The sequence below is a fragment of the Cynocephalus volans genome, chromosome 15 (assembly GCF_027409185.1).
Source record: "Cynocephalus volans isolate mCynVol1 chromosome 15, mCynVol1.pri, whole genome shotgun sequence".
NCBI classification, from domain to species: Eukaryota; Metazoa; Chordata; class Mammalia; order Dermoptera; family Cynocephalidae; genus Cynocephalus; species Cynocephalus volans.
The window spans coordinates 18,068,743-18,091,958 of record NC_084474.1 but is presented as its reverse complement, the minus strand read 5'-3'; the positions used below and the strand labels follow the sequence as shown (position 1 = coordinate 18,091,958).

General features: G+C 40.3%; 1 protein-coding gene across 1 annotated transcript in view; it reads left to right on the top strand.

Annotated features, from left to right (window-relative positions):
* The first annotated feature begins 857 nt into the window (after positions 1-857).
* CA8 (carbonic anhydrase 8) overlaps positions 858-23,216 on the top strand; it is an 87,022-nt gene continuing 64,663 nt past the window's right edge. Inside the window, exons 1-3 of the mRNA XM_063080004.1 lie at positions 858-957; positions 2,048-2,239; positions 13,767-13,891. Of these exons, the coding sequence (XP_062936074.1) occupies positions 858-957; positions 2,048-2,239; positions 13,767-13,891 (417 nt within the window). The remainder of the gene's footprint in view (positions 958-2,047; positions 2,240-13,766; positions 13,892-23,216) is intronic.

The following is a 23,216-nucleotide window of genomic DNA, read 5'->3' as shown; positions in this document are numbered from 1 at the left end:
GCAGAGCTCCAAACTCTGAAATTAAAAACAAACACCCTGTTTTTACCCACCTTTCTCTCCCTGCCTTTGGAATACTTTTTCATGGAGCAATTCTCCTAAATTATATCTATTTCTCTAGATTTAAAACAATTTTTTTTCTTAAATGTATGTAGGAGCTACAAAGTTCGTGAAAAATTTTCCATGCCCGTTTCCACTGTACTCTGAGGACGAATTTAAAAAGTATCGTAAATACTCACTAACACAAAGTTGAGGCTGGGGAGACCCTTTCTACCTTGCCGTGGGGTCTCCCAGCCTCTCTTTTCTCCTATCAATGGCACGCCACCTCTCTTCTCTCCGAGCCCCTTTCTTTTTGGTATTTCCCGGGGGAGGCGGACGATAAAGATGAAAATAAATAAGAGGACAAAGGCCATGGGTTATGCCGGGCACATGGGGGTGCTCAGGGATGACCTTGGGTGTTCTGGAAGGAAAGCGCGGGAGGCGGAGCAGGAGCAGCCGCTGCCGGAGGGCGCCAGGCGTGGTGGGGGCGACCCCGCGGGGAGGGCGCGGCGGAGGGGCCGCCGGCGCGTTATGGGGGCTTCGCCCGGGTAGCCGCGAGGCCCCTTTCCTGCTGTGCCCCCGGCTCCCAGGGCCACCGAGCGAAGGGGGCGGGCCCTCGCGTGGCAGACACGCCCCGGCCGGTTTATAATGCGCCCGGCGCTCGCTGCCGGAGCTGCCGCGGCTCCCTCGCTCCGCCGGGAACCCCGAGACGCGCTCCCCGCGCGGGCGGCCGGACCACCCGGGGCCACACGCGCGCGCGCGCTCGCCCGCGGGGCGCAGGCACCGCCGGCCAGGGCGCCCGGGGGTCCCGCGGCCTTCCCATGGCTGACCTGAGCTTCATCGAAGATTCCGTCGCCTTTCCCGAGAAGGAGGAGGATGAGGAGGAGGACGACGAGGGTGTGGAGTGGGGCTACGAGGAAGGTAATCGGCCGCGTCCCCCCGCTCGCTCCTCGGGCACGGGGCTCTGCTGCTGTGGCTCGCCCCGAGCACCCCCGCGTCCCCTCTTTCCCACCGGGGTCTCCATCGCGTTCCCAGTCGCCTGGCACGTTTCGGGGCGGGAGGCGCGCCCGCCGCCTGCCTTCGCCCGCCGCCTGCGTTCGCGCCCGGGAGCCCGCGGCGGGGCTGGGGCGGCGGTTCGCACCTGCAGGCGTCCCGAGGGCGAGGCTTCAAGCCCTGGTTGTGCCTTTTCTGTCTTCTGAGTAGCGGTTCACTTTACTCAACGCCGTGAGAAGACAGCGTTAGTGAAACCAGCTCTGTGGGAGAAAGTGTTTGTTTTGGGAAGGACACTAGCAAGGCTCAATTCCTTCTCAGACATGCCCTAATTTTCAAGCTGAATCGGTGGGCTTGGCGGGAAGGGGTTGACTTAGTTTCCTGAAGTTATCCCTGAAGACCTAGGGCTCTTAACAGAGATAACCATTAGTGCTGGTGTTTACTACGTGCATTGACACAAATACAGAATATATTATTTTAATTATAAAAAATTTGTGGAGTACATATTATATATGTATGAATATATGTATGTATATATACACATATGCACACTTGAAAATACTGTATTTGCATTTCTAAGAGGCGTTTATTCACTAGCATCAAAGTTATGGTTTTTGCCTCTCACCAAGCATGTGGAAAGTTACAGCTGTTTCCCAAGTACTGAACATGACGGAATTAGTGAGCGGAGGAAATTTTTGTGTATTATGATTTTTCCTGTTCATTTAAAGATGACCTAAATTTCCTAGAGTTGTAAATTATTACATCTATGTGGACATATACAAATGGAATGTTTTGTTAGTTCGGGATTTTGTATGTAGTAATATTTTGATAATATTAGATCATTCAAATAATGAACGCAAAAATTCACACACATTTAGTATATTTCACCTGTATAAAGATGGTAATCATAATTCTTTTCATAATGTTAGATCATAAAAGTGTTTAAGCTAGTTTTTGCATGTTAAATTTTACCAACTTATTTTTTTTAACCTGTTCTTAATCTATTTCATTCTGTCCTTAGGTGTTGAGTGGGGCTTGGTGTTTCCTGATGCTAATGGGGAATACCAGTCTCCTATTAACCTAAACTCAAGAGAAGCTAGATATGACCCCTCACTGCTGGATGTCCGCCTCTCTCCAAATTATGTGGTCTGCCGAGACTGTGAAGTCACCAACGACGGACATACCATTCAGGTTATCCTGAAATCAAAATCAGGTATTTCGGAAGATATGTTTGTGTGCTCTTGTAAACTAGAAGTCATCATGGAGCTGTTGAGCTCTGATTTAACTTGTATGATCTTAAAGGCACAAGTAACACAGCTGTATTTTCAGATTACCTTTCTTCATATGATGTTGGAACAACCTTATTTAGTCAACTTATACTTTGTGGAATATGAAGAAAGGTTTATGCAGTTGTACCAGTCTGCATTTTGTCCTAATTGTTGATTAACTTATGTCATTTAGATAATTATAATTCTGTTTTACTGCTTTATGAAACTAAAGATTAGGATTGATTGACATAATCTGGCATTCAAGACAAACTTTTCAAGTTAATTTTCTCTACTATATTAATATGACAAGAAGAATTTGACTAATAGCATTCAAAAACATCCTCTAAATTCAGCCAAAGATTTAAATGCCAAACAGAACTCTCGCTTTTATTTGAGATGGATCTGAAATGTTTTGTGGAAAAGCTGTTGGGTAATTCACAATAAGATGTTGTAAGAAAATTGGTTTTGGGCTTAAATGTAGGGAAGAGGAAAGCAAAGTTTTAAGCATTAATATCGTGCTTTTCATAGTAAATAATAACTATCTTTCCTCTTGGAAAAAATGTGAAATTAGAATATGCTGAAATATTAAGACTTGTTTGATAAACAGAGACCAATTGTGCTTAAATTAATTCTGAATAGATAAGTTTGATATTTCAAACCATAAAATCTTTAGGTTTATTATTAGGCAAGGCAGGTATTGATTTCCAGCCATGGATTTTTTTATTCATTGTGAATGTTTCTGAACTTTAATTTAGAGTCCATAAAGTAGTCATAGATTCATGTAGTCTTCCCTGCTCTTCTGAGTTTAGTCAATGTATGGGCATCTCCCAAAAGAGATTCTGGATTTTACGTGTACCTAAGCAAAGGTACAGTTTCAGGTGTAAATTTGAACTTAAATCAGATTTTGGGGGATTTATCTGTGATGGGATATTATATATTGTTTTTTAAGTATATTATAAAATTATTGAATGCTGACTGTCGTGGCATATAAAAAACATTTTAAGGTAGTACATGTGTATTGATGTGTTGACATACCTTTGTATTTCTGGAAATAAACATTTATATATCCATACAACAAAAGTGCATTTCATGGCAGGCACCTTGGGGAGTGTGGGTTGTATAAACATGGGTAAGATGGTTCTTGAGTATTCATAGTCTAGTGAAAACACAGTTCTTTAATGTGCTAGTGTAAATATGATGTGGTAAGAGTTGTAAAGCATTGCGGGAGCATAGAGAAGTGCCTGGCACAAATGCTCCATTAAGACAGTGTGTGTACAGCCCTGCTCTAAGATCAAAGTTACCTCATCAAATGAATTTACCATTTTCTTCTGGTACCTTCAGAAACATTCACAATTTTCCTTGGACCCCTACCTCACCCTAAAATAAAGACTGTCAAGCAACGTATCGATCCTGTAACCGCGAGGTGTGTTTCGTCCTCACCTACCTTTTTCGGCCCTTTTATCTTCCTCCGTCCTCCCCGCACTGAGGAAGAGCTGTGTGGTTCTGTCCAGGCCTGATGTGGATATGCACGATCCAGAGCCTTTGCTCTCTGCCTGCCTGGATTCCTTCCTCCTCCGGATGCCCTATCTCCTTTCTCTCACTGTAATTTCTTCCTCATTGTTTCTTCTATTTCAATATTTCTGCAAACTTAAAAAAATGTAACCAACCTTCCGATCAGGACTGCTTGCTTTCCAGGCCTCCTTTACGGCTACTCCTGGGGCCTTCCTCCTGGCAAGTCCCTTGTCTGTTGGATCCCGTGTTTCCTAGATGCCCTGTTATCCTCTTTTGGGGCTGCTCCCTCATTTCAGGGAATTTCTTGGTTTACTCCCTTCTACAGTTCATCTTCTGAAAACTTTTTGAGAAAAGGGGCATGCGAGGGGTAAACTTTTGGCTGTCTTGTGTGTCTGCAAGTGTCTTCATCACACCTCACGCTTGATTGGAGTCTGCCTGGGGTAGCAGTGCAGGTCGGAAGTATTTTTGGCTTCATTTGATGACTGATGTCTTTGCTACATTGCCTTCTAGCTTCCAGGGTTATGGTTGAAAGGTCTAGTGCCATTCTGCTTTTCAATCCCCTCTGTGTGTCCTTTTTTCTTTTTCTCTCTCTGGAAGCTTTTACAGGTTTTGCCTTTACTGCTGTTGCTTTGGAATTTTACAACCGCATGCTTTGATGTGGTTCTTTTTTCACTTTCTGTGCTGGGCATTTGGTGGGTCTTTTCAATCAGGATAATTGTCTTTTATTTCAGAAATTTTCTTATATTTCTTGTATTATTTCATTGATGTTTTCTGGTTTTTTTTCTCCCTGTCTTTCAGTAATTCCTCCTTTCTCTTTGTCTTTTTCTTCTACTTTGTTGTAGATTTGCTCAATTTATATTTTTCATTCTTTCTATTGAACTTTTAATTTCTTCTCTCATATTTTTAATTTCTAAAAAATTGTGCTTATTCTATGAATTAAAAAATTTTTAAAAAGTATAGCATCAGTATTATTTCATGAATGTGGGATCTTTCTTCATTCCTTTCTGTATTACTTCTTTTCTATTCCCTGCAAGTCTCTGTTTATTCTGGGTTTTTTCTTCTGTTTGTTTTGGTCTCTCTCTTTTATTTTGGAGGTTCCTCTCAAATGATGTCTAGTAATCTTTGGTTCTTTGTTTGCATTTAAGAATGGGTTTAAGAAGCAAATCAGAAGTTCTGTGCACATGGGCAGGGCTTGAGGTCTGTTAGACTTCACTGTAACGTGATCAGGCAAGGGCCTGGCCATGTTGTTGGAGGAGTCTTTGTAGGTTATAGTAATTTCTCTGGAATTTGTCCATCTCCTGTTTTTGTTTTGGATTTGGGGGAGGCATGGCTAACACCTAGCTGCCAGCATTCTGGTTGGTGGCCATAGACAGGAGAGTGTCACCATTTGGTGTGTCAATGTACATTCCCTTCATCCTCTGCCAGGAAGGGTATAGGTAGCTGCCTTACCATGGGGGTTGGGATTGGGATGTTTAACTGCTTTTAAAGAATTTAAATTCCTTTTTCTGTTCTCAGTTTCTTACTCTGTACCTCCACATTCAGAAGTATCTAACGCTTCCACCTCCTGAGACTTTCCTGTTGTCTTAGTGGTGCTACTATAACAAAATACCTTAGACTGGGTGATTTATAAATAATATAAATTTGTTGCTCACAGTTCTGGAGGCTGGGAAGTCCAAGATCAAAGTGCTGGTGGATTCTGTGTTTGGCGAGGGCTGCTGTCTGCTGCACAGATGGTACTGTGCTGCTGTGTCCTCACGTGGCACAAGGGCAAGAGGGCCAAACAGGCTCCCTCCAGCCCTTTTATATGGGCACCAATCCCATCCATGAGGGTGGAGCCCTCATGACCTAATCACTTCCTAAAGCCCCCAGCTCTTATACTGTTGCATTGGGGGTTAAATTTTAACATGGACTTTGGAGGGACACAGACATTTAAACCATAGCTCCTGGGTTCTGTGGTAGGAACTGCCTCCCTCTGTGGCCTTCCTCTTCCTAGCATTACTTAGCTTTCAGCTTTCTCTGTTTTGCTAAATCACTAACTACCTTTCAGTCCTCTTTCTATTTCCTCCAGTTTTTTTGGCATTTCTCTTCTGCTGTTGTCTCCACTCTTGTTCATAGTGCCCTTGTGAACTTTGTGCTCTTTTTATTTAGTGAGGATTAAGGAGGGAGGACAGAGAAATGTTCGAGTGCAATCTTCGTTGTCTAACTGGAGGTGCCCCCTTCAAATACAGTGTGCTGTCTTTTTAAATAAAAAAATTCATATAGTCACAGTTTTTTTTTAGGAGTTAAATTTGCTGACTTCATACCCACCACTTTGCTGAAACCTCAGACCTCCCTAAGGCTGTCAATAGCCTGGGCTACTTAGTTTTCTTTTTCTGTTTATATTAAAAAATGATAAATCATAAAGATAAAAATAAATCGTAAAGATAAAAATCATAAAGAATTGCCAAAAAGGGGTTCAACAATTGTAGTATAATTTAAATGCTATGCTTATCAAACTAAAGCTTTTAACATAATCCTAATGATATAGTTTCTGCATATGTATAATCTCATCTGGAGACACTGCCTTTATTTGACTTGGAGGCATTTTATGAACATGAGCCGCTGCCCCACCCTGCTAGCCCTGCGACTCTGCAGAATTTTTCAGGTCAATCCAATGGGCATTTAAAAATTCTTACAATATTTAACTCTGCTGCATTTGAAATGGAATTTTTGGAAACTTTCTCTCCTGTTGGTGTCTGTGACACACAACATCTTTATGTTTCTTTTTCCTTCTGCCTGCCCTTTCTCTGTCAGGTCTTCATGCTCCCTTGTCCCTAAATGACAGAGTTTCTTCAGGTTTCCTCCTTGACCCTCTTCTCTTCTTATGCTGTGTGTACCCCATAAGCAGTGCACCGGTACAGACCGTATGTTACTTCGTTCAGTGTTCCATTTTCTAATAAGACAGCAAATGAATTTAGGAAAGGGGCTGCAGTCAGGGTTCTCTGCATGGAATGGGCCTTGCAGGGTGTCCAGTGCAGCCTCCCGTCTCAGACCCTCTGGCATGTGTTGGGCAGCCTTGGCTTGAACAGCTCTGGGAAGGACATTCATTCCTCACTGAGGAAGTCTGTTTTGCTTTCGAGCAATTCTAAAGTGAAAAAGTTCTGTGATCTCCCTCATTATTTCTCTTTTAGGACTCTGGACCTACACAGAACAAATACAATTTTGTTCTATTTATATATATTCCATATGATATCCTTTGAAATACTGACTACAGCCATTGTATCATGTGGTTTCCATTTTTCCTTTCAGACATATTTATTTCCTTCAAGTGTTGCTCATCTGATAATCCTTCATCCCTTAATATGTATTTCTTGATCATTTATTGCAGGAGTCATAAACTTACTTGTCTCTGAGAGTCAGGCAGATACTATAAATGAGAGCAGCCAGGAGAGCAAAAGATTTAAATAGCTACTGACCCTCTGCTTCATCTGCAGTGTTGGGGGGCAGTAGAGTCTGCTGGGGACTGTGGGAAACTGTTACACTGCAGAGAGCATGCCTAATTTGCCAGATCTTCAATGTGTCAAGAGAAGCTGGAGATTTGCACCTGTGAACCAAAAATACTTGTTCACTGGTTTCATCTGTCCTGCAAAGTGCAGTTGACAATCTTTGTTTTACTTTATGCAAGGTGCTACATGCTCTGAAATGTAAATCAGACCCAAAGCCTCTCCTCAAGGAAGTTACAATGGTAGGTCATGAGAGATAGGTATAGAGTGAAAGATTATTTTTGGTGGAAGTTGTTAGGGGAGGATTTGTGGAGAAAGTTGTACTTGAAGGGATCCTTGGAGGGTGAATAGCATTTGCATATAGGGAGTCTGGGATGGTCTGGACAAGAGGACAGCATGGAAAGAAGACATGGATATGGGAGGGTCTAGAGATTATGCAAGGAAAGGTAGATCCTTTTGTATGTCTGGAAGAGGAGAGTTATTCATGATAAAGGAGGTTAATGGGAAACATAATAGAGAGGTGAGTTGGAGCAAATTCATGAGGAGCCCTGAACAGTGTCTGAAGCGTATACCTTTTTTTTTTTTCTGTAGGATAAAGTCATAATTAGTGTATTGTGTCAGGAAAATGAACCTGGCAGCACTGTATGAGATGGGATTTGGGAGGGATTGGGAGTCAGTTTGGAGGTTAGTATAAGAAACTGGATGAACCAAGACTGCAGCCATTGCAGGCTCAGTGGGAAAGAGAGATGGCACACGAGAGATTTCTGAGATGCAAGCCACAGAGCGTCAGTGATGAGTTACATGGCGCAGAGGAGAGGAGAGCTGGGGTGGAGCCCCCACGCCTGGGCCATGTCTGGGGTCCTGTCTCCATTCTTCTACCTCTGCTCTGGGTGTGTTTCAAGGTGGCACAGTCCCTCCTAACATGGAGCTGAACCAAGCATCACTTTCTAGGTGTGATCTGACCAGACCATTGCATTGGTCCTATAATCTCCTTGAGTATTTTATTAAGGCTGCCACATATATCACTTAATTTCTCAGCAGGACAACTTAATCACTGTAGCACAGGAATCTTAACGTTTAAAGTACACATACAAATTAAAATTGAGCATATTTACATGGGTATAAAGAGCAGCGTAAATATAAAAATATAATTATAGATATCTAGCCTGAGTGATTTGATACCTCAGTAGTGAGAAAGTCTGAGACTGCCCAAGCTTGTGTGATAGAATGTCATTCCACCTGACTGCAAAAAATGTGTTAAGGGCAATGACATTTTTAATAGACCAACACCGTGGTAGAAATTGCTAATCAGGATAGGTCATTTGTGCCCTTCACTGTAACTTATTATAGAAACTAATTAGAAAATTCCACTTCTGGGTCTCTTACAATTCTCAATTAGGCTAGATGATGATGATTGTTATTAATGATACTTTTTCCCCCTAAAAACATGACAACTTTTTATAGTGTTTCTTAGCAACCTTGCTGATTTAAAGATGAAAGTTGTCAAAAATATCTTAAAGTTCTTTTCACTGAAGAAGAGGCTGTGCATTTTTTATGTATATGAAATGTCAGGGTTGGATTTCTTTATAATGTTATATATTATTAGCTAACTTTGGGGGATTTGAATTACCTGGACTGGTGCTTTAATCTGCTTTGTTTATTACACTTTGTCCACTTTAACTGGCCTTCTTTTCATGCTGTTGCTATGATCTGCTCTACCCTTAAAATCTGGAGGTATTTCTTCCTATGAAATAAAGGTGTGGGTAAAAAGCCAAAGACAGTAAAAACTATTGAAAAAATTTTGCTTTTAAGGCTTCAGTTAATACTATTTTCAATTAATACTATGTTTGGAATGTTTTACAAACACATTTGAGAATCCTTAAAAGTTAATCTGAGGCTATAAAATCTTCTTATTTGTCTTTTGAAACCTAATTGATTGTACATATCTGTGGGATTCCATGTTGAATATCATTATCTGTGTGCAATATGTGATGCTCAAATTGAGATAATTAGTATATCCAACATTACACAATGTGATCATTTTTTGTAAGGTTATAAAATCACAAAATCTATTAAGAATGAACGACTTGGGCGACGGGGTCCTTCTTGGTCTCCCTCTGTGTAGAGGGCATGGCCCTGGCAGGCTGTGTCTCCTGGCCTCACTATCTTTGCCTGGGCTGTGATGACAGTTTTGTAACTGGTCAGACTTGCCCTTTGTTGTTCTGCTGTCTGTGCAGATGCTGGAGTAATATGTTAAAATGCAAATATGATTATGTTACTCTCCTGCTTCAAAGCTGTTGATGGTTCCCTGCAGGATAAACTGTAGCTCCTGAGCACGGTCTGCAGGTCTCTTTCTAAGACCCACATCATGAGCTGTCTTTGACCACGGGTGACTTCTAATTTCATTCTCTTGGAACACACGTAAGCTGTTTCATATCTCTGAGTCTTCCTCAGGCTCTTCTCTCTCCTCCGAATGCATTTTTCTACTTCTTCTCTTAGCTTAGTCTTTGAGACTCAGCTTAGCTATCATCTTCTCTGGAAAGTCTTCCCTGACTTTGTGACTTTTTTCTGGCTTGTCCCTTACTGGGTGCCATCCTACTACCTGTGCACTTTTCTTTATGCTCCTGATGCATTCTATGTAGACTGTTAATGTTTAGCTCCTTAAGCGCTGAGAATGCCTGTTCAGCACTGAGCCTGAATCCTTCCTTCTTTATATACTCGGTGGTCAGCGCAGAGCCAGGCATGGAGTTGATCTCAGGATGTGTGTTGAACTCAAATGAAATGAGAAAGAATAAGCTTGAGTGACAGTCTTTGAATTATCTGGTAAATTTATTTTCAGCAAAGAATTCTAGAAGCTTAGATAGATTTAGGTACATCAAGTCTTGAAGAGGTTCTCCAATTTTGTAAGAGCTTCCTCAGGGAGCTCTTTTTATGTCTCATAAGTGTAATGGCCGTGCCTATTAAAGAGCATTAAAGAAAGTGGAGGCAGTAGCAGTGGTGTAATTTATCTTATATTCTTTTCTCAAGTTTGTTATTCTGAGGAAATTCAGTATCCCATTAGTACGAGTTTCATGTTGTTTCATTGTAATTTTGTTGAACCTAATGACATCACAACTAATAAACCTGCCATGTAGTAACCAAATATCACTCAGCAAAATTTAATATTCATAAGTGGAGGAAAAGTATATCCCTTTTGATATGACTAGTTTCCTTATTAAAAAATATATAAGCCTTATAAAGGGAGAATCATGCCTTAAGAGGATGTTGCCAAGTGTATAAAACAGAGATACTGTTTAGTTTTAGTCTATAAATGCAATTATTCTTGGGGAATGAACAGGTAATGCCTTTTCCTGGCACCTCATAAAACTCTGAATTCAGGATTTGCCATTTTTTATGGCTTTGTACAGCCATAAAAAATGATTTTAGTGTGATTTAACTTTGGATTATTCATCTGCAGCAAAAGTAAAAGGTGCCCAGGGTCTGATTCCTGCTGGAAGCCGCCTCTTTGTCACCTCTGTCTGGAGGACCAGACCTGGGCAAAACACTTCACTTCTCTGCGTTCCTTTCAGCCTCATGAATGTCAGATCCATGAGGCTCTTGTTGCTTCACTGTAATTTTATTGAACATAATGGCATCACTAATAAACTTTTGATGTAGTGACCAGATATCACTCAGCAAGATTTGATCTTCATAAATGTATGAGTTTACATTTCAACCTAATAGAATGTAAGTTCCACAAGGCCAGGTAATTTTGTCTATTTTGTCAAAATCAGTGTATCCTAAGCACTTAATACAGTGCCTGGTACACTGTAGTAGATGTTCAAAAAACATCTGTTGAAAGGATGAGTAAATGGGCCCATGTGGGCCTTGAACTTCTTTCTTTCTATCAAAACATAGATCTGTGCACTTGACTTTCCAGGGTGTTTAACATATAGGCTCTATCCCCAGGTTTTAAACTAGGGCTTCATTGCTGTTAAAGAAATCTTGGACATATGTCTCATGGAAGAGTTTTTGAACATGGATCTCTTTTTGGTCCCCTGAAATCACTGTCAAGATCAGCTATGTGATAACAGAAAGTACTGTGCATAAGAAAGTACTGGTAGACTGCTGTGTTACCGGTTCAGAAACTGCGTGTGTTTGAGTGTATGTGATGCAAGGGTTTTGGGAAAAGATTTTTGTAATCCTCTTTCCCATTTCACATATGCTTCATTTCACGATTTTCCTCTTTCTTCTCCCTTAGCAATGTAGAGCTGAGCTTCCTTTAAGACAATTTTATTTATCACCCTCTTTTTAAAGCAGAGTGTTGTAGAACTCACCTTTGACACCTTGGGTGAGGTTGCTGCTGTGCATGGTGGAGTGTGTATTTTCTAGTTCTGATGATGTAGGCTGGGTGCGGGGTGAGACTAGCAGAATCTTTTCCCTCGTTTTTCTTTTTGGCTTGGAAGGTGGCATACACAGGGAATAGACTCACTGGCTCCTTCCCGGTTTTTCTTAAAGCCAAGTTTGGACAGCCAAGGGAAAGGGGTGAGCTGTGAGGGTTTACAGAAACTGTGGCACTCTGGTTGAAATAAAAACATTTCACACATTTTAAAATCCACAGATGGATGTTTGTTGAAGAGGAAGATGAAGTGAGCTTGCACCTCACACCTTAGTTCTGATTCTCTGTAAACCTTTTTTTTTTTGATCCATGCATGTAATTTTTATTTGTTTGTTTGGATTTTCTTGAGAAATAGAATGAAAGGTACTTCTCAAAAGAGGAACTTCAGTTTAGAAATCTAGGCTTGGAGAACTCACTGTTTTTTTAGTTTATGCTCAAAGATACTGAAATTTGGGTTTCCCTGTTCCTGTCTCACCCTGGGACGTGGGTCAGAAGTTCGAGTTCCAGGCTCCGTCCTGGCGCCTGCTAGCTGGGCGATGGCAGCGGGCCACACTGGGCCCCCTCATCTCACTCTTCTCCCCTGTCCATGGGGACAATAACACTGACCTGGCGGATTTGTCGTGGGACCTGAATCAGACCAAGCAGGAGGAAGAACACTAAAATCGTGTGAGATTCTCTCGTCCTAAAGGTCGTGTGTGCATCTCACCTCCCTTTCCCCTTGATGTGTGATCTATCCACTGGAAAAATTAAAATTACTTTTTGCTATGGTTGCTCTTTGTCTTCTTTGTTTAAACTGGTATAAAGTTTACAACCAAATTTAGAGCACCTTAGACTTTCATTTTGTGTGATAGCCTCATTTCTCTGTTTTCTGCCTCTTTCTTTGTTTCCCTTTATTCTTTCTGATTCACGCTATCTGGCTGTACGAGTATTATATGTGTCTTGATATAAGCAGCTTTAGATCCCTTTTGGAACACGTTGTTAGGTGAAGAACCAACCAGCCTAATAAACATTGCTGCACAGATTCACTTTCTCCTCTGAGTTTAGACAACGAAACCATTCAGAGACAGGTGTGGGCTCCGCCACTCCCTCCTCAGAGGCAGTCCCAGTGTGAACGATACTCTGTTTTGAAGAACCCGCTTCTGTTCTGGGTGTGGTGACCAATTTTGTTATCTTCATGACTAAAAATAACCTAGAATTCTTAGCTGATACTGTTTAGAATTAGGAGTTGCTAGGAAAAAAATGCTCTGAATTAAACAATCTTTATTTGTGTTGAAATTGGCCATTTTTTTAAAAAAATAAACTTTATTTCAAGTTTTTACATGTGCTATCGGGGAGTGTTTAACTAAAGAAAGTACTTTACTGTTTCAAGAAAGGTGCTTATACAGATGTATTTTTCATCATCCTTTACTGTGTCCTCATTTGGGACAGAGTTCTGGATCATATCCAGAAATAAGAAATAGAGACAGGGCCATGTGGGACTGATGTTAATATTTTGAGTATTGTTAATATTTTATCACAGCTTTATTTTGTTTGCATTGTATGTGATGCTGAAGGGTTATCTGCTCTTTAAGTGTGATTTCATTGTCAATTGACTTAATACTAATCCTATTTATGAAAAATTTTGTTGGTCTACACACCTGTTCTCTAAATTGAAACTTACTAGTACGAATAGATGATCTGCAACCATGGTTTAATTTATTGATAGGGTCTACAGCAAATGATTGGTCAGTCTGAGACTCAGGCCATATTCTTACCTCCTGATCAGTGCTAAGCTTAAATCTCAGGGAAGAGTTTGTTTTCCTTTTCTAGTCCTAGACCAAAAACACCCAAGAAGTTAACATATACATATCATTACCAAGTTTTTCAGAGTTTTTGAACTTCTGCTATATCTGAATGGCCAGAATAAGAATTTCAGCCAAACCTAGATAGTTTAAATTCACCTCACAGTCGTTTTGGCCTGTGAATTTAATCTAAAAGAGCTCATGAGGGCTTTCTGGCAAAAAAAAAAAAAAAAAAAATGAAAAAAAGTCTCTAATGTTTGTAACGCTGTACTAATAAATTTGTGTAATGTAATTCAGTAAAATTTATTTTCTTTTTCAGTTCTATCGGGAGGACCATTGCCTCAAGGACATGAATTTGAACTGTATGAAGTTAGATTTCATTGGGGAAGAGAAAACCAGCGTGGTTCTGAGCACACGGTTAATTTCAAAGCTTTTCCCATGGAGGTAAGAATACCGAATCATTTTGTAGTTCGAGAAAACTGTTCAGTGATTTACTGAAAATGGTCTAGTTTAAAAGTAGATGCATAGCTCTTGAATTTTATCAATCTATACTAAAATGAAAAAATACTTAATGAAATGCAAGCAAATGCATTTGGGGCAACAAATGCAACTTCTCATCTACTTCAGCAGGCTTGGAGTAACACATGAGCAATTGGCCATAAAGGCCACCTACCTTAAGTTCCATCCTAGTACTGTTGCTGTTGTAAAAATTCTGCTGCCTCTGCAAGTTCAATAGGTCACTTTTGTAGGTGCTATGAACAGGTGATCAGCTGAAAATAAGTAACTGTGGGAGAAACCTCAACAGTAATTAAAAGTCTAGTTTGGATCATTTAAAACTGATAGGTTGGTTTTATTCACCCCAAGCCATTGCAGGGAGGAGAAAGAGAGATTTTTAGAGAGTGATTCTTTTGTCTGAAGAATTCCCTTCCCAACTTATCTTCTTAGTTAACTCCTGCTCTGTCTTCAGTATTCATTTGAAGTGTCATGTCTTCTGTGGGACTTTTTCTGAGTCCCTTCCCTAGGCTGGATTCAGTTCCCCATCTCTGTGCTCCTGCATACTTGCTAGGTAGCTGCCGTGGCACTGGTTCTGTGGATTGGAGCTTCATGTCCACTGCGTCTTTCTTATTGACTGTGGCTGATGAAGACAGGGTCTCCCTCTCATCCCCCTTTTTACTGCCATCACTTAGCCAGGCACTTGGCAGGCAACAATCCATGCTGGTGTAATTGAGGGATGTCCCTGTTGGTTCAGGCCTTGTTTATATTTCTTTTTATAAGGAACCTCAGTTGTCCCCAGGAAAAAGCCATTTGGTGGCATGCATTTAAGAGTATATTTTGGGGCTGCTGGGATGCCAGTCTTCTTTCTCTGTCATTCCTAACTGTGTATATGCTTACTATTAAATATGGATTGCTCATGGCTACATACCACATCCAGTACCGCCTCAGGGACTGGAAATCACTAGTGTATATGCTTATGTAAATGATATGTATACTTTAGAGGGTTAAGTTGAAGTGCTTTTCAGCATTACTTTAATTATAATTATATATAAAAAAAATCCCTTTGGAAGCTCAGAATATCCCTTTCATTAAAAAAGACCCAAGCCTTGAAAGTGAAATGTCAAATGTTTTAAGGTTGGAAGGAAAAAAACCCCAAATTGTGGTAAGCTGAAGAGTGGACAAGGTATGTGATAGTGAGGACAGTGGGAGAAGACAACTTCTTAACGGCCTGGATGGGGAAGGTCTTCTGTGTCACCTTTCTAGGAGCCGTTTTCTCAATACCTACAGACATCCTCTTATTTCTACTGCCTTGAGACAATTCTCTGTCACCTCTGGGTACTGCCCTATCCTCAGCCAACCGGAGAAGGAAGAGTTAACACCAGAATTCATCAAAGAGGAGAGAGGACACAAAATAGTCCCAAACAAGTAGAGCCGCTGGTGGTGGAGGGCAGGGTGAGGGCGGGACCAGCCCTGGACCACCTGGGCCTCAGCCCTGCTCTCTTCCTTGGGTTTGAAAGTCCACCTCATCATTTTGTCTCAACCAGTCCTCAAAGATGGACTTGAGCAATCAAAAGTTTCAGGGAGACATGGGCATAATTGGGTAGGCAAGAACTTCTGGATAGGAGTTCTGTGGCTTTGGTTGTGACACACAGAATTTACAGCTTTGGGAAAGTTTGGTTAGATTAGGGCAGTCATTGATCTGTGCTCTTTGCTCACAGTCAGATAGAACTTCCAGACCAAATGTTCAGACTGGTCCAGGTATTTGGTGGCATTTTAACTGCTGCATTCTGCTAGTCACAGGTAATAGTTTGTTTTGAGTGAAGATTAAATTCTGGTAGTAGGGCTTTATTTCTGCAGAAATATTTATATTTAAGATAATGGAATTACTGACTAATTTTTCTAAAATAGGTGACAAATAATATTTATATTCTTTATTATCCCAGATTATCCCTGATCCAGTCCCAGAGGAAATACTTGCATCAGTCATCCAACATTTGTTTAGGGCTCTATCCTATTGAGTGTGTAAATGCTGTGGGTGTGCAGGTCTCTTGCAAGTGCTGTGAATACTGAGCTAGGAGGAGCAGGCTGTTGATGTGGTGAGGGGATCTCCATGTGGAAGAACATTCCAGGAGTGGGAATGAGTGGGAATGCAGAGTTAGGTAGATCACTTATTACTGGGCCCCTGGTTCTGAACTACCACCAGGGGCCACCTCAAACACAAGGGCATGGCCAACAGGACAGTGGAGAGTGAGGGGACCAGGCACCCTCTTGGGTACGTGATTTATTTATTTTTTCCATTTTGTTGTGTTGAGGACCCCTTTCCGAATTTATTTACATTTTAAAGCTTTAATCTCAAAACATTTATCTCAAAGTCACATATGAGTGGTCTTCAAAAAGTTCGTGGAAAGATTCATATTATTTTTCCATTTTTCCATGAACTTTTTGAAGTACCTTTGTGTCCATGCCTCTAGATTCTTTTTGTTGATTTCACTTAAAATTAAATGGATAGTTTGTTAAACAAATACTATAAATAAATATTTACCACGTCTGTTACATTAACACCCAGGAATGGCTTTTAACAAAAATTCACCAAAACTCTCCCCTTCAATTTTTAAAATTCTAAATACAAGTATAGCAACAACCCTGGGTATATTTTTGATAGTACTAGTAGTCAGCGCCCACACTGCTTCAAAACTTAACACAATTCGTGACTTTAAAAAATTTAAACTGCACTTTTTCACTAAGCAAGATGGATAAGGCATGCCATTAGTGTTTTTCATTCTTGGGATTTTTAGTTTTCAGAAGCACACATGCCTCCCCAGCCATGTGACAGTTCTCCCCGTGCTTTCATCTTGTAAACATGCATCCACTATGCGTAGGTTTATTCTAAATGGCAGTGCCTTAGCAAGAGAAAAAAATCATTGTGTTGCATTTTTCCTCTCATTACCTGAAAACATGATGGCTATACATATATTAAATATGTTCTTACACATGTCTGGGTCATGTTTTCCATCTAGAATTCTTTTATTTAATGTGTGGATATTTTTCATTGTGATATTTAATCAAGACATTAACACGAGTAGAACATTGTTAATTTAAGACAAGTTTGAAATCCACTAAAATTGATTCTTGTGTGTTTGTTACTCTGGTGGGTGGGAAACTTCTTATTTTCTTTGGACATCGTTAGACATCTTAGCTTGTGAGGTTCATCTTCAGTGCTATATGAATTTTGCCATTTTGCTAACACTGGTGTGCTCTGTGCATACACCATTCCACTGGAATTATTTATTTCATTCGCATTCATTTTTGTTTTAAATCTGGAACAGATGCTGGGTGTTTAGGTTTGCAGTTCACATTTGACTTTCAGGCTGTATGTTGTGTTTTTGTGATGTGTCTGTGGACAATGCTGTCTTTTTGCTGCTTGTAAGTAGCCTAACTCTGTGGTCTGTATAATTCTTGGTAATCATGATTAATCATCACACATAGTTACTCTTGTAATTCTATGGGGGAGTGTTTACCAGGCATTTAGATTTATGCTGGATTAATAAAATTCAGAAAAAAAAAGGGATCGGAGACCAACAGAATGGCTAAATTTTAATTTTCCCAAATGAGAACGTCACTAACTCTGGACTGTTGCCATCATTTTATAAAGAGAGGATCTTTAATACCCAAATGTAGGAAGGATGTGATTTCAGAATAAAGCATGGACCCATAAATTGAATGGATTTAGCTTTTTAAAAACTCACGACATTATTTCCGTTTTTCTTGTTTCAGTGCAGATGAATGGTAGTTTTGCCAGGGATGGACACTGAACCTGCCCACAGAGTAGCAGGAGATCATGGGTGGTGATTCTAAGTTTCTTGCCCTCTGGGTCTAAAAGTCGATGATTTAAGACTGAATGGCCAAGAAAGAGGTACAGCACTCGAATATTGTAGGTCAGAACCTTATTTTTATTTATACTGTATTTAAAGAGCAGCGTTGCTCTGTGTACCCTGAGAGGGCTCAGTGATAATTGAGCCACATAGCAGCTATTTGTGGAGAGTAGAGTGCATTAGGTAGAAAAAATGTTTATTGTGCAGAGCAGGATTCTTTAATTGAGAAGGGTCCAGGCCTTGGTTGCAAAATAGGTCAACAAAAATATTATGAAAACTATATTTCGTAATATAGTGCTAACCTGAATATTACATTTGCTCCCTGCACCATCCCCTCCAAAAAAACCTGGAGTGTACCAGGTTTCTAGACATCCTGCGTTTCTTCTTTTCTCAGGCAGATGGTAGTGTCTATCACTTAAGTGGTTTTTGTAGTAAAAATGACCTGGTCTTTAGGGTTGCTGCCTCCCACATTATTTTCATACTTTCCTGGCAGAAGCATATTTATTTTTATTTACTTATTTGACTACTCTGAGAAGATTCCAGGAAGAATTTGCCTGGTTAGTAATGAAATGATGTTCTTTTCAAGTTATTTTACTTCCAGAAACGTCTCAAGTAGAGCTTCGTGTTTGTGACTCTCTTCTAAAAATAGGGATTTTCGTTGACTTTTCAAGAAAATGTAATAAGGATGACTTTAGTGAGACAGAGCATGGTAAGGATTAAACATGTAAGATTTATAATTAAAGTATCTTAGATTTAAAAGGAACTGTCGAGATTTCCTAGTCCAAACTCGTATATAACATAGGAGAAATCTGAGGGTTTAAAAGGTTAAGGGTCACAAGGCAACTTACAGGAAACTGTAATATATGGCCTGGATAAAGAAGAGTGTAGTTGGGTTAGTGAAATATTCCATTTAAGGAAGAATTATCCTCTACTAATGCTGTTTTCGCTAATGGTTTAAGTGGAAAGAAACAATGCCGTGGGCTTCATCCTCACCCTCCCTGCCCCTGTGAGGGGCTTTTGTGTCTGTAAGCACCCCAGATTCAGAGGGTCATGTGTTAGCCTTGCACAGGAGGACAGTAGAGAGGCTGTGTACCAGGCCCTTGCCTTACAGGCTGCGAAGTCAAAACTCAGAGTGGCTTTGTGAAGGCCAAGGAGTGAGGTGTCATGAAGGTGGAGCCCTTGCTGCTCCCTGAGAAATGGGGGGATTTAATGGATGGTCTAGTCCCGCCCATCTTACTGAGGCGCTCACCAAGGTACAGAGGAAGGTGACCAGCTGAGGGTCACATACCTCAGCAACAGGAATGGCCTGTGCTCTGACTTCTGCTCCACGGTGTGCTTTTCTTCACTCTCTAAAGCCAGTTCTTACTAGGAAAGTCAACTCTAGCTTCAGATTTTATTTGCAATTGTTGTTAATACTTTGGACTCAGGTGGCTTTGGGTGGAAAAAAAGAAAGATTGGCATTAAGAGGAGTTAAGACTGATGCTGAGAGAAATAATTTGAAATTTGAATGCTCAGCTTCTCTAGGAAGTTATATTATTTTGACCAGAAAAAGGAACATCTTGTCTCTAAAGGTAATAATTGTTGTTATTTGGAACACTGGAATCTCCCACAGGGCTGGGAGATTGAGCCTCTGGATAAACAGATGAAGAATTTAGAACCTTGTGCTGTAGCCTCTCCAGTGATCATAACTGTGGAAACATTCTTTCACGTCGTAGCAATAAAATAAAATAAAAACAAATTTTGTTTCCTGAATTCTAATGAACACTTGCGTTTTTACTGCATAAAAATCATGCTTCATGCTTTCGCTCAGAATGTTTATTTTTTCATTTATTAAAGTGTATTTAGTGTGGAAACCTCACTGCTTACTAAATAGAAAATAAATTCTAATGTTGAACAAACAGAAATGTTCTTTTAGCTGCAGCACATGATGGGGAACTCTGCTGTTCCCACTCAGAAATAGAAGTGCATAAGGCCAGCTCGACCTTTGAATAGTCACTTTGAACCTATTCATATCAGAAGATCATTCTTTGTCGTTGTTTGAAGATACACAGAAGGTTGTTTTGGTGAACTGTATTTGAAAGTAGCATTTATATTATGGCTGATTTATGATATAAGGCAAATTCATAGAAAAATTAAAAATTAGTTCCTATAAATGAGTGTGATATGTAATTAATGTATGGGTGGTTATAGTCTTGCTGCAGGTAGAAAATATTTTAAATTGGGTTCTAACTTGTCTAAATTCTACAGTAAAATACACCTCTTCTCAATGTGCCTTCAGATTATATAGACTCTGATTTGAATGTACAATCATTTGCCATTTAGTGACAGGGATATGTTCTGAGAAGTGTGTCCTTGGGTGATTTCGTCATTGTGTGAACATCATAGTGTGTACTTAAACAAACCTACCACACACTTAGGCTATAGGGTGTAGCCCATTACTCCAGCCACTGATGTATTTGCGCTCTGTTGTCAACTGAAACGTCATTATGCAGCGCATGATTGTATAGTCTGTAACGAGGTGGCCATCTCTAAATAAATCATATATATTGTTCATCCTGTGTTTGTCCATCTGTCCGTCCACCCATCCACCCATCCACTCATCCACCCATCCATGCATCTGTCCATGCATCCGATAGAAAGTACTTAACGAGAACCTGCTGGCAGGCCCTGCACTAAGTGCAAAGGAAACAGCAAGGAAATAGACAACTCAGGAGTATTTCATACATCAGGGAGTACAAATGCAGTGTCTATTTGTCTCCTCCCCTTTTCTCCTAAATTGATGAGTCTTTAGAAGATATAATTGAGTGTTTCTGTGGCATTGAAAGGACCTCACCCCCTCTAATCTGTCTGTGCAATATGCAATCTGGCCATTAGTAACTAATAAGGGGAAGATTTTGAAGACATTTATTAGAATGCAGATATGTCATTTGTGATGTAAACCATTGTCACCATATAAAATATTTATCAACTAGTATGTGAAAGGTGCTGTGCTTGGCCTACCCATCATAGGTCGTTGTACGCTAGATCGGTAACCTAATAAAATTAGACTCAGTGAGACACAGGATAGGGACATTTTCATGAGGGGGAAGAGTTAGGAAAGGCGTTGGTTCTGGAAAGCGGCTAGAGAAGATGTGACCAGTGCGGCTGCCTGGGTGAGAACTGCGTGGCCCTGTGGAGGGGAGGGTGGCGTGGGCGGAGTCAGAAGGGTGCATCTGGTAAGAGTTCGGGCTCTGAAGTCAGAAGAACTTGGAGTTAAATACAAGCTCCGCAGCAAGTTTGGCAAGCTGGTAAACCTATTCCAACCTCAATGTTTCTGTCTATAAAAAAGGCTTGGAAAGTAGCTCAGAAATTGGCAGAGTAAACTCTTCTGTATTTCTATCATTAGTAAGAGATGGGGGGAGTCAATGGAATGATTGTGAGGGTAAAAACTTAGTGAAAATATCCTGAGGGGGATACAAAAAGCTTTTGTTGCTGTGAATAAGAAATGCAGAGAGTGAATGAAGAAAAAAGTTCAGTCTTTTTTTTCTTTAGAACTTCTCCTCCTCCCTTTAGTTGAATATATTTTTTGTAAGTCTAATTCACTATGACATTTCCTGGTTATTTTTCTTGACACATATTTTTATTATTATGCATACATATACAGTAGGATTTCTATTATCAACATATTTTGTAGTGAAAGTGAAGTAAATATTGCCTCGAGAAAGATAATTGGGTAATAGTATGATGAAACTTGTAATTGAATCAGAGGATATTAAGAGATTTTTAAGAGTTTTTTTTTTGTCTCTGAAATCCATTTTTTGATGTCTTTTTAAAAAATTATTTTTTATTGGAACATAGTTGATTGTACACATCTTTGGGGTACAGCATTGAATATCAGTACCTGTGTGCAATATGTGATGTTCAAATCAGGATAATTAGTATATTCTTCATTATACAGTGTAATCGATTTTCGTAGCCCTTACTTTCTTCCTGCCCCTCTCCCTTTCCCACCTCTGGTAAGCTCAGTTTTGTTCTGTTCTCTGGAAAGTTCAGCATTTATTATGATTGTTATATCTTTGTTTGTTTACTTATTTACTTTTAGCTCCCACATATAAGTGAGGACATGCGGTATTTCTCTTTCTGTGCCTGGCTTATTTCACTTCACATAATTTTCTCTAAGGTCATCCACATTGCTGCAAATGGCAGTATTTCATTCTTTTTTATGGCAGAGTAGTATTCCATAAATGTATTACATTTTCCTTATCCAGTCATCTGATGTTGGACGTTTAGGTTGGTTCCAACTCTTGGGCCAACAGACACATGAAAAAATGCTCAACATCACTAAGTTATCAGGGAAATGGAAATCAAAACCACATTGAGATACCATCTCACTCCAGTTAGACCGGCTGTTATCAAAAACAAATGCTGGCGAGGGTGCAGAGAAAGGGGAATCATCCTACACTGTTGGTGGGACTGTAAATTGGTGCAGCCATTATGGAAAATGGTATGGAGGTTCCTCAGACAACTACGGATAGATCTTCCATATGATCCAGCAATCCCACTGCTGGGTATATACCCAAAGGAATGGAAATCATCATGTTGAAGAGATACCTGCACCCCCATGTTTATCACAGCTCTATGTACAATAGCCAAGAGTTGGAAGACATTTTTAACTCTGTAAGATCTTAAACAGTATAAAAAACATAAGAGGGTTTTTTTTTTTTTTTTTTTTTGGTATTTAAGAATGACAGCTTAAAATGGCATGGGGATGTTAGCAAGATAATTGTGTCCTTGGTACTGTTTTGCTGTACTTGATGAATACATTTTCTCTTTTAGCTTCCTAGAGCTCCACACAACAAAAATTGATTGCTATAGTTTGGATATGACTGGCCCTTCAGAACTCATGTTGAAATTTGGTCCCCAGTGTAGCAGTGGTAGGTGTTAGGACCTAGTGGGAGGTGTTTGGGTCATGGGGCAGATCCCTCATGAGTAGTTTAATGCCCTCCCATGGGGAAGGGGATGAGTGAGTCCTTGCTCTTAATTCTTGCAAGAGCTGGTTGTTAAAAGGAGCTTGGCACTTCCTTCTCTCTCTCTTTCTCTCTCTCTCTCTGTCTCTGTCTCTGTTTCTCTAACCCCCTCCCCCTCTTCCTCTCTCACTGTGTGATCTTCTTGCACATGGGCTGCCTGTCCTTCTGCTTTCCACCATGAATGGAAGCAGGCTGAGGCCAAGGCCCTCTCCTTGAATCATGAGCCAAATAAGCTTCTTTTCTTTATAAATTACCCAGTACCAGATATTCTGTTACAGCAACACAAAAGCGAACAAATACGTTCATTGTGGAATCCCAGAACAAAATGCCATGAGTCACATGAGAGCTGGACCTTTCTGTGACAAGGTTCCCCAGGAGGCCGCCTGCTCTGGTGAT